Below are 12099 nucleotides of genomic sequence, written 5' to 3'. Positions count from 1 at the left end.
CTCCTTGTGGAGATTTTTCATAATTTTTTCCATCAGAAATGCAGAACAGGGTCTCAGAGTAGCAGCCGTGTTAGTCTGTATCTGCAAAAAGAAAAGGAGGACTTGTGGCACCTTAGAGACTAACAAATTTATTTGAGCATAAGCTTTCGTGAGCTACAGCTCACTTCATCGGTCTGTCACTCCCCATGGATTCAGCCTATAGGTATCACTTTCAAATCTTGTAATTCCCATAGTAGAACAACAAGAGGCCAGTTCCATCTATGTGGAGGCCCTGTCCCTTCATGCCAGCCTTGTGTTCTTAGCAGCTCCTTCCGACTCCCTGGCAAGGTGCTTCTGTTGAAACCGCACTGACAGTGTTTCCCTAACCAGTGGTTGCCTCAGGAATTCCCCTTAAAAGGGTGTCCCCATTCATTGCAAGATTAAGGAAAGGGAGGTGTGGAAAAGTCTATCTGTCCAGGTGCTTATGTGGCACCTTTCTGGTATCAGTGTCCATAACTTGAGGCTGAAAGAGGTTTTCTGGAGAATGTGTGGGACTATGGAATTATGCTTTTGTTATGCTGGGTGTTGGGTAAAGTCTCTGTGAAGCTGATGGGCATAAGAGCCATTCTTCATTTAGGGTAAATGTAAACAATTAATGTTTGTCAGCTTTTAGCAGGAAACGAGAGACTCTTCAACTGTGGTTTGTAGGCCCCTGACTAATGGTAGTCCATTAGGATGTGTTTAATGACCAGCAGTGCAGGACTGAGTGGTGGTAGAACAGGTGTCACCATGAGTGGCAATTTTCTGAAGTGGGCTGTGGAATGAAAGTGGAGAGCCATACAGTACAGCGTTGCTCTCACGCAGGCGAATCTCCATTTACCTACAGAATCATTACCATAGACTCTGCCTCCCATTTTTTGAGGTATTTATTCTTGCAACACTCCTTATGAGACAGAGAATTACTGTTGTTTCCATTTTACAGATGAAATACAATTGAGGCACAGAGAGGCTAAATGACTTGCCCAGGGGCACAAAGGAAGTCTGTGGAGGGCAGGAAATTGAACTTGGGTTTCCCAAGTCCCATGCAAGTTCCCTAACCACAGAACTATCCTTCCTTCTTTTCTGTAACACAAAGTTTGAAGGTTAACTGACTTACAGAATTATCTAAAATAGTTTGCTATTTCATTACTTAGTCATGATTTTTGCTTGAGGTTCATTCCCTTTCTGCTCTACATTATTTCAGGACTAATAAATCATCCAGTCGGAGCAGTGCTCCTAGTGATTACTCCAGCCTCAGTGACTCCCAGTTCCTCTTTGGTTCCCAGTTCTGTCCAGAGAACTCACAGTCAGCACCAGTGCCCCTGGAATTCAGTGCACAGTCAAGACAACAAAAAAGCTCCCAGCAGAACTCTCAGGATGTGAGTTTGACTCTTGGAATTTCTCAGCTAGCATTGTACTACCTGTGGGGAAGTATTAACAATTCAAAATTAATTCAAAAGACTGTAAGCTCTTCAGGGTAGAGCTCATATCATCCTAAATGTTTGTACAGTTTCTTCTTCAAGTGATTGCACATGTGCCTTCCACTCTTGGTGTGAACATACACAGTCGCCAGAAACTTTTCCCTCAGTGGTACCTGTCAGGGCAACTTGAACGCCCTTTGCTGCCATGCAGCAGTGGCACTGGTGTAAAGGGCTCAGCTGACCCCGAGCCCGCTCAGTTCCTCCTTACCACCATGACAGTCCCTGGGTGGTAAGGAGGAACTGAGGGGGAACCCGAACTGTTCATCTTGCTTTCAAGTGCTCTCAATAGAGTGTGTACTCATGTATTTTGTTGTAAATAGTTTAGTAAGAATATAGGAATGGCCATATGGGTCAGACCAATGTCTATTTAGCCCAGTATCCTGCCTTCCAACAGTGGCCCATCCCAGATGCTTCAAAGAGAATGAACAGAACAGGGCAATTATCAGTTGATCCATCTCCTGGTGTCCAGTCCCAGCATCTGGCAACTGGAAGATGCAGGAACTGTGTTATTACAGATATCAGTGTTACAGTATAGTTAGTTAGGTGTTACCCCATCTGAGGGTTTCAGTCGATTCCTAGTGCTGAGGGATGTCTGGGTCACAGGGCTTCAAGCTCTGAATTTTCTGCAGTAAGGCTATGCCCGTGAGCGACCCCCACTCAAGTTGTTTAAAGTGCCTTGGCAAGGTCATATAGGGAAGCATTGCCAGATTTACAGGGACTTTAAGTCTCACACAAAGAGAGATCATGAAGCCAGGCTAAAGTTTCTACTCATGGAGGCGGCCTTGTGACCTCCATCTGAGCCAGGTTGGTGAGACTCAGCACCAAGTGCTGCAGGATCAGTAAGGAGTGCGCCTCCTATTGTGCCTGAATCCCAACACTGCTCACCGTCCAGAGTGCCTAAGAAGAGGCATAAGAAACAGACTGCCAAGAGGGGAAGCTCTAAGTCTGCTAGGCATGGGGTTAAGAGAAGAGTACAATCTTAGACAAAGCGCTCCTCTGCTTTGGCACCACAGAAGCTGGCACCGTAGACAGTGGAACCAAGGCAGGTACATAAAAACATGAGAATGGCCAGACTGGGTCAGACCAAAGGTCCATCCAGCCCAGTGTCCTGTCTGCCAACAGTGGCCAATGCCAGGTGCCCCAGAGGGAATGAACAGGTAATTATCAAGTGATCCATTCCCTGTCGCTCATTCCCAGCTTCTGAGGCTAGGGCAGAGATGGGCAAACTACGGCCCGGGGGCCACATCCGGCCCACCAGATGTTTTATTCCAGCCCTCGAGCTCCACCGGAAAGCGGAGTCAGGAGCTTGCCCCGCTCCGGCACTCCAGCCAGGGAGCGGGGTTGGGGTCCTGCCCCACTCCACAAGGGTTCCAGAAGCAGCGGCACATCCCCACTCCGGTTCCTATGTGTAGGGGCAGCCAGGAGGCTCGGCACGCTGCCCCCACCCCAAGCGCCACCCCCGCAACTCCCATTGGCTGGGAACTGCAGCCAATGGGAGCTGCAGGGGCGGTGCCTGTGTGCAGGGCAGCGCACAGAGCCACCTCGACGCGCCTCTGGATAGGAGCCGGAGAGGGGACATTCCCACTGTTTCTGGGAGCTGCTTGAGGTAAACGCCGCCCGGAGCCTGCCCCTCGACCCCCTCCCATGCCCCAACCCTCTGCCCCACCCTTGATCCCCCTCCTGCCCTCCAAACCCCTCAGTCTCAGCCTGGAGCACTCTCCTGCACCCCCAACTTCTCATCCTCAGCCCCACCCCCAAGCCTACACCCTCAGCCGGAGCCCTCATGCCCTCCTGCACCCGAACTCCCAATTCCATGAGCATTCATGGCCCACCATACAATTTCCATACTCAGATGTGGCCCTTGGGCCAAAAAATTTGCCCACTCCTGGGCTAGGGACACCATCCCTGCCCATCCTGGCTAATAGCCATTGATGGACCTATCCTCCATGAATTTATCTAGTTCTTTTTTGAACTCTGTTATAGTCGTGGCCTTCACAACATCCTCTGGCAAAGAGTTCCACAGGTTGCCTGTGCGTTGCGTGAATAAATACTTCCTTTTGTCCCTGGGGAGCACTTCCTTCCAGGCTTCCTGCCCTGGTCCCAATCTCTGATGCCCGCAGCTTTCCTGTTGCCTGGCTTGGTGCGGGATCTGGCCACGTCTCTACTGGAGCTCCCAGAGCACATCCTTCTCCCTTGACTGCCAGCCCTGTCTGGCTGCCTTTTAAGCCCTGCTTCCAACCTGAGCATGCTGAGCACAAGTGGAGGGGTGAGGCCTCCTGAGTCCAGAGTTGATCCTTAACCCCCTCTTGTTCAGGGAGGGGTTTATACACTCTGTCACAAAAGCATATGACTGATCAGCTAAGAACATGTAATTTATGTTAGATTCTCTGTTAATATTTTATTTGATCTTTTTGTTTTAATTACTAAAATAATGTAAAATTATTCCAAGCATAAATGCATTTAGACCAGACATTTAAGCTAAAATATCAGTTATTCCTTCTGTGGACAATGGTGTCTTTCTGTTCAGTAGGCTTCATGGAAGAGAGATGGATTCATGAAAGATTAAATCATAGAATCATAGAAAATTAGGGTTGGAAGAGACCTCAGGTCATCTAGTCCAACCCCCGGCTCAAAGCAGGGCCAACACCAACTTCAATGTGTTGAACACCAACCCGAATGTCCAGTGTTGTTCTGATTTACTTCCACAGACTGAAAATGTATTTACCCCATTGCTGTTCATTATATTATGGCAGACATGTCACTGATTTTCAGAGAGAGCGAGCCTGTATGTTCTAGCTATTTCTCGCATGCTTTTATAATAGAAGTATCCTATGCAATCGTATTATTCATACTCAGATAGCACTTATACCATTAGTACATACCTAAGGATCAAAATAAGGACACTTGTCGTTAGAGATAAGCGAAGAGTAATTGTCCCAGTTTTGTGGTCTAAGGCAATAATTCAGTTCTAGACTTTCTGACCCCTCTGCAGTTTGTTGCAGTAGCTTTTCATGCAACATGGAAAAGGAAATTCTCTCTTCAAGATGAAAAAGGGCAATTTGGTGTGATTTGCATTCAGATTAAATAAAAATTTAAGGGAAAGTTGATTCCATTTTGCTCAGCATAGTGTTTGGAAAGTTTGTAGGATGAGAAGGAGGTTTTTGCTGCTTAAATATTAAACACTAAAAATCTTGTCCTCAAATCCGTATTGAACCATATTAAAAACTGGCTTCCAGTGTATGATGCTAGAATATTGTGGTGGTGATTACATGCTATCATAAATATAAAGGGAAGGGTAAACACCTTTAAAATCCCTCCTGGCCAGAGGAAAAACCCTTTCACCTGTAAAGGGTTAAGAAGCTAGGATAACCTCGCTGGCACCTGACCAAAATGACCAATGAGGAGACAAGAGACTTTCAAAGCTGGAGGGGGGGAGAAACAAAGGTTCTCTCTGTCTGTGTGTGGTTTTTGCCAGGAACAGAACAGGAATGGAGTCTTAGAACTTAATAAGTAATCTAGCTAGATATGCGTTAGATTCTGTTTTGTTTAAATGGCTGATAAAATAAGCTGTGCTGAATGGAAGGTATATTCCTGGTTTTGTGTCTTTTTGGAACTTAATGTTTTGCCTACAGAGATTCTCTATGTTTTTAATCTGATTACCCTGTAAGGTATTTACCATCCTGATTTTACAGAGGTGATTCTTTTTACTTTTTCTTCAATTCAAATTCTTCTTTTAAGAACCTGATTGCTTTTTTCATTGTGCTTAAGATCCAAGGTTTTGGGTCTGTGTTCACCTATGCAGATTGGTGAGGATTTTTGTCAAGCCTTCCCCAGGAAAGGAGGTGTAGGGTTTGGGAGGATTTTGGGGGGGAAAGACGTTTCCAAGCAGGCTCTTTCCCTATTATATATTTGTTAGATGCTTGGTGGTGGCAGCAATAAAGTCCAAAAGGTAAAAGGTAAAATAGTTTGTACCTTGGGGAAGTTTTAACCTAAGCTGGTAAAAATAAGCTTAGGGGGTTTTCATACAGGTCCCCACATCTGTACCCTAGAGTTCAAAGTGGGGAAGGAACCTTGACACATGCCAACAAAATGTTGTTATTTAGTAGGAAGCTCAGCATCAGCTATTTAAGTTAAATAATTTACAGCATATCTCACTGTGGGAACTTTAATTCTTTCACTGCTTTTCCTCCTCTGAACTTGCTGTGCTTTCATCATTTCAAGCCTCTACCATCCAGCAGTACAGCATATGTTTTTTCCTGGACATATCTGGTGTGTTTGGCAACAGCAACCAATACAGCGCACTACACAGAGCAAAATAAGGGAAGCTTTCTTTTTATAAAGTACAATCTAAGTAAAAAGAAACAGGAGTACTTGTGGCACCTTAGAGACTAACAAATTTATTTGAGCATAAGCTTTCGTGAGCTACAGTTCACTTCATCAGATGCAATGATGAGGTGAGCTGTAGCTCACGAAAGCTTATGCTCAAATAAATTTCTTAGTCTCTCTAAGGTGCCACACATCCTCCTTTTCTTTTTGCGAATACAGCCTAACACGGCTGTTACTCTGAAATCTAAGTAAAGTTTCACCTGCTTTAGTCTGCTAGGAATACAGCCAGCCTTCATTCTCTTCTGCAGGAAGTTGATGTAGCTACTGCATGCGAACCAAGTATCTCATTAAATTCTTAATCTGTCTGTCCAATCCAACCTGTCACTCCCAGTCACTGTGGTGCCCCACGGTCTGCCGAGAACTTGATGCATGAATTTTTTTTCTAATGAATGTTCTGAATATTTTTGTACCTTAAATATTGTCATTTTTTTCTTTCACACAACAGAGTGAGCCCAGTATTTTTACGAAGTACCAGACAAAACCTCAATTGTTTGGTGGCGATGAAAAGGAAAAGGGCTCGTTTAATTTTGGTGTTGGAAACCTCAAGAATGTCTTGGAGCAGTTTGAAGTGAATAAGAAAAAAATAAAGGACAAACATGACAGGTATGCAAGAATCCATTATGAAGGCAGCTGGCATTCTCATGGCAAAAACAACCAGTAACATGACCAAGCTGCACATTTCTGCAGGAAAGTTTATAGATGTTCTCTGATTGGAAGAAGTCACAGGCTGAGAGACTGTTATACTTACAATGTAGATTTATATAACACTTCGGTCAATAAACCATAAGGAACTGTAAAGATTTTATCTGAATTTTCCTTCATCTTTCTTTATCTTATTGGCAGATTCTATTCCATGCAGATTCTCCATGAAAACCCATATTTCTCTCAATTCAAAGGATTGTGTTGTGAGTGATCAAAAAGCTCACTACATCAGCATTTACATAGAGAATAAAGGAGATTGCTAGGGACATTTGTGTGGAACTGAATAGGAATATAATTACATAATTTAAACATTTACACCGATATCATTTTTATTTTGTATGCAAGATTATTAGAGCTGTATTTTCTGCTGAGACCACTTCATTTCCTAATAAGCTCTTTGTCATATACTAAGGATGCTCAGGTACATGCTAATCCTATCAGGTTTTGTTGAGCAAAGTAAGGGCTTCAGTCTCCAGTACAAAAGATGACCAGTTCTCCAAGGCTGTGAAATAGTTCCTGGCTCTGTGTATTTCATTTAAAAAAATGAGAAAATATGAAAAATGAGTCCTAGGTGAACTACATTTTGTGGAAAGCCTTTAATCAAATCAGATTGTGTATGTTACTGCCTTTCTTCTGAGATATTTTTAAAGGTCTCTGATTATACAAAATCTGAAATTCTAGTTCCTATGAAGTGAGAGTAAGAATTGTGTATATATGTGAATAAAGGGATGTACAAATATTGAATTTTAAATGTTTAGCCAAAGTTCTGAATTCTGTTTTGTTTGTTCTGTGAATCAGTTTTGTTTTTCCGTAAGTTCCAAAGAAAATATTTTTTAAAAGATGCCATCTGCACAGCATTATTACTCTTGGGTCACACCGCCCAGTGCAAGACACCGTTGGCTCAAAGTTTTTGATACTCTGAAACAGTGGTAGTGGTGGATAATGCATGAGCCTTCTCTTTATTGCCCAGTTGCACAGTACTAGCTGTCACTACCTCAGCCGCCAGCACCTTCTAGTCAGTTCCTTCTTGGCTATAGTCAGCCAGTGAGTTGAATTACAGGTAAGTAATTGTCTCTCTCAGAGGAGAGAATGTGTTCTGGTAAGTACAGTATCGGTCCAAGTGTTTTAAAGAAGTGTTGTAATTTGTAAAGTGAAGTGATCCCACAATAGACTTGTAGCCTTATTTAAACTCAGGAACTTGGCAAAATCACGGCCACGGTAACATTGTCAGGTCATGGTTTTCAAGTCATTCTAGGACGTCCATGGTACTAAAATGTGTCCTGAAACCCAGCCTTCCATCAATCAGTGTAACTATCCTTCTTAGGATAGTTGCATCCGTTGAAGTGAGCTGTAGCTCACGGAAGCTCATGCTCAAATAAATTGGTTAGTCTCTAAGGTGCCACAAGTACTCCTTTTCTTTATCCTTCTGGAATCATAGAATATCAGGGCTGGAAGGGGCCTCAGGAGGTTATCTAGTCCAACCCCGTGCTCAAAGCAGGACCAATCCCCTACTAAATCATCCCAGCCAGGGTTTTGTCAAGCCTGACCTTAAAAATCTCAAAGGAAGGAAATTCAGCCACCTCCCTAGGTAACGCATTCCAGTGCTTCACCACCCTCCCAGTGAAATAGGGTTTTCTAATATCCAACCTAAACCTTCCCCACTGCAACTTGAGACCATTACTCCTCGTTCTGTCATCTGCTACCACTGAGAACAGTCTAGATCCATCCTCTTTGGAACCCCCTTTCAGGTAGTTGAAAGCAGCTATCAAATCCCCCCTCATTCTTCTCTTCTGCAGACTAAACAATCCCAGTTCCCTCAGCCTCTCCTCATAAGTCATGTGTTCCAGTCCCCTAATAATTTTTGCTGCCCTCTGTTGGATGCTTTCCAACTTTTCCACATCCTCTTGTAGTGTGGGGCCCAAAACTAGACACAGTACTCCCAGATGAGGCCTCACCAATGTCAAATAGAGGGGAACGATCACATCCCTTGATCTGCTCGCTATGCCCCTACTTATACATCCCAAAATGCCATTGGCCTTCTTGGCAACAAGGGCACACTGTTGATTCATATCCAGCTTCTCATCCACTGTAACCCCTAGGTTCTTTTCCGCAGAACTGCTGCCAAGCCATTCGGTCCCTAGTCTGTAGCGGTGCATTGGATTCTTCCGTCCTAAGTGCAGGTCTCTGCACTTGTCCTTGTTGAACCTCATCAGATTTCTTTTGGCCCAATCCTCCAATTTGTCTAGGTCCCTCTATATCCTATCCCTACCCTCCAGCGTATCTACCTCTCCTCCCAGTTTAGTGCCATCTGCAAACTTGCTGAGGGTGCAATCCACACCATCCTCCAGATCATTTATGAAGATATTGAACAAAACCGGCCTCAGGACCGACCCTTGGGGCACTCCACTTGATACCAGCTGCCAACTAGACATAGAGCCATTGATCACTACCCGTTGAGCCCGACAATCTAGCCAGCTTTCTATCCACCTTATAGTCCATTCATCCAGCCCATACTCCTTTAAGTTGCTGGCAAGAAAACTGTGGGAGATAGTGTCAAAAGCTTTGCTAAAGTCAAGGAACAACACGTCCACTGCTTTCTCTTGATCCACAGAACCAGTTATCTCGTCATAGAAGGCAATTAGATTAGTCAGGCATGACTTGCCCTTGGTGAATCCATGTTGACTGTTCCTGATCACTTTCCTCTCATCTAAGTGCTTCAGAATTGATTCCTTGAGGACCTGCTCCATGATTTTTCCAGGGACTGAGGTGAGGCTGACTGGCCTGTAGTTCCCAGGATCCTCCTCCTTCCCTTTTTTAAAGATGGGCACTACATTAGCCTTTTTCCAGTCGTCCGGGACTTCCCCGATCGCCATGAGTTTTCAAAGATAATGACCAATGGCTCTGCAATCACATCCGCCAACTCCTTTAGCACTCTCGGATGCAGCGCATCTGGCCCTATGGACTTGTGTTTGTCCAGCTTTTCTAAATTATACTTGAGTGTATTGTATGCAGTCAGATCTTCAGGCTCTCATTGGAGTAGGAGAAGTTTGCTATCAAAGGAAACCAATGTTTTCATCACCTTTCTAGATCACTTTTGTTAGAGAAATAACTAGGCAAACAAAAGGAAGGCCTGTAATGATTCTACCCAATCTATTTTAGGTTTTAACATAGCACCTATCAACCTAGTACCTGAGTTGGCTCCTTGCTGAACCTCTCAGTGCAGGGAGGGGGAGGGTTTATGTCCACAGTGGGACTTCAGCAAGTGATGTAGGGTTGTGTATATATTGCAAGGGAACGCTCACTCCAAGAATTAGACAATTTTTATAGTAATTACGCATCACTATTGTAAAATTAAATATGATGATGTATCAAGTTGTATCCCCACCAGTTTGACTATTGCAAGGACCCTCCTCTTTTCCCTAGCAATAGAGTGCACCTACCTACCCAAAAGTTTTTAGACTTTGCCTCCCCTGCCCTTTTGGATGCTGCAGTTTGTCCATAGATGATCAATCCAAAGTGATCTGAATCCTTAGAAAGGGAGACAAGGTAGCTCTTTGCTTAGCAACAATCTTTGCATTTTGCCCTTGATGGGTTAATCATGAGAAGAATATGAATTCTGATTGGCTAGCACACATCAAAGAAGTCGATTAATTTACAGAAAACACATTCAGTCATTCAGGTGAAAGGCCTTTGTTACCCTCTGTTACAGTTCTTCCTGACACTGGCCTTGTCTACACTGAAGATTTTCTGAAATTTTCCTACAATTGCTTTAGCACTGTTGCTGCTCTAGTGTAGACCATCTGCAGGCATTTCACCATCATCTCGTGTAGTCCTATTCTGAGCTGACAACATATTGGTAAAAATGCTAATAGTCAGTCTACAGTTCTCACCATTGCTAGCATCTCTGGAGTTGTACCAGTGCTAGGGTGATCAGATGTCCTGTTTTTAAAGGGACAGTCCTGTTTTGGGGGATTTTTTTCTTATATAGGCACCTATTACCCCCCACCCCCTGTCCTGTTTTCTCACAGTTGCTATCTGGTAACCCTAACCAGTGCTAAAGCAAGAGTGGGAGAATTTTTAAAAAATCTTTGTTAGAGACAAGGCCACTGAGGTTTTTCTAATGAAAGTAAGGTGATTTTAAGGGGTGAAGTACAAAGTCTCTTATTTTGCATTATGTCTTGCAATGTTTCATGTCTCATGATTTCCCTAACCTTTCTCATTTCTAATTGTTTTAGTATTGTTTGCATACCTATTTTATGCTCTCTGTGTTTCCATTTTAGTGAAGTTTTAAGCACCTTTATTTCCAATGTCAAAGAAAGCATTCAGGGGGTAAGTAAATCCAAATTCCACATTGTAGCCTTTATCTAAAATTGAATTGATGGTTCTGCATTAACCTGTAGGGTCCCTAGGGCATGAGCTCAGCTTCTGTGACCCTACAGTTTTCAGATCAATAGGGTGAGTTGCCCTTTACAATTCTCTTAAATTGGGAGACTCTTAAGAGCACACAAAGAATGAATACAGTGACCACAAACACACTTACAAGCAAAACATCGTGTTTGTATTATAAGTGACATGCACACACCCATCTACACAACCTGAGAGAGCCCAAGCAATAGCCAATGCCATATTCATGCTCCCATACCCAGAGCAATTACAGAGTCTGGTGGGTCTCTCAACAGGCGGTCATGATAGAAAGGTAGTTCCTGCTGAGGCCTTCTCTCGGAGTCTTCCCACCCTTTCCCTTCCAGGGAACTGCTTGTTGTTCTGACTATGCCTGGGGGTTTCAACTGCCTTTTATCTATCTGTGCTTCCACACCCCATACATTTTGGCGTGCCCCACTTTCCAGAGGTTGTTCTCTTAGTTCCCATTTTTCCTATTTACATCTTATTAACATTTACGTACACATGTTCCCATGGTAACCTGCAGTCAGAGCAGAATTTTCTGTGATGTTACAATCAGGTGTCTTGCAGTCTGGACAGATACATTGGCACATCTTTTAAAGTAATCTTATGGTTTCATTGGCATTGGGTCAGTCTTGCGTCATCTACTCATGTCAAGTCTCCTTAAGCATGAGGCCTAGTCTGGCTAAATTGAAATCTTACAGGACTTAACCTATAGGCCTTGCATTACAGCCTTACTTTACTTACGTACCTAGTACACACACATCACTCCTAAATACTTGTCAGTCTTATACTCCTATAATCCTACAATTTATTAATCACACATTGATTACATACAAAATGACATATGACTGAACCATGACAATAGATAATACAATTAAATGAATTAATTAGCTATAAAGTCCAAAATAAAGAGGTTAGAAATATTGCTGTGCATTAATTTTATTTTTAGTTTAATACATTTGCCTTTTTGAATTACAATATTTTAAACTATAAATAAATACTCCTTTTTGATGCCGTTCCATTCAGTTTTCACAATTTATTGCAAATACTGTAGTGCAAATGAATAGATGACAGACCATTTATTTTCTTATTTGTCTTGGTTTTTGCA

General features: G+C 43.2%; 1 protein-coding gene across 4 annotated transcripts in view; it reads left to right on the top strand.

Annotated features, from left to right (window-relative positions):
• IHO1 (interactor of HORMAD1 1) overlaps positions 1-12099 on the top strand; it is a 64005-nt gene that overhangs the window by 26469 nt on the left and 25437 nt on the right. For all 4 annotated transcript variants that reach the window (XM_073350829.1, XM_073350827.1, XM_073350831.1 and 1 more), the window contains exons 3-5: positions 1223-1397; positions 6331-6488; positions 10868-10916. In XM_073350829.1, the coding sequence (XP_073206930.1) occupies positions 1223-1397; positions 6331-6488; positions 10868-10916 (382 nt within the window). The remainder of the gene's footprint in view (positions 1-1222; positions 1398-6330; positions 6489-10867; positions 10917-12099) is intronic.

This window comes from Lepidochelys kempii, chromosome 7 (genome assembly GCF_965140265.1).
Source record: "Lepidochelys kempii isolate rLepKem1 chromosome 7, rLepKem1.hap2, whole genome shotgun sequence".
NCBI classification, from domain to species: domain Eukaryota; kingdom Metazoa; phylum Chordata; order Testudines; family Cheloniidae; genus Lepidochelys; species Lepidochelys kempii.
The sequence above is the reverse complement of the archived record's forward strand: the minus strand, read 5'-3'. Positions and strand labels throughout refer to the sequence as shown.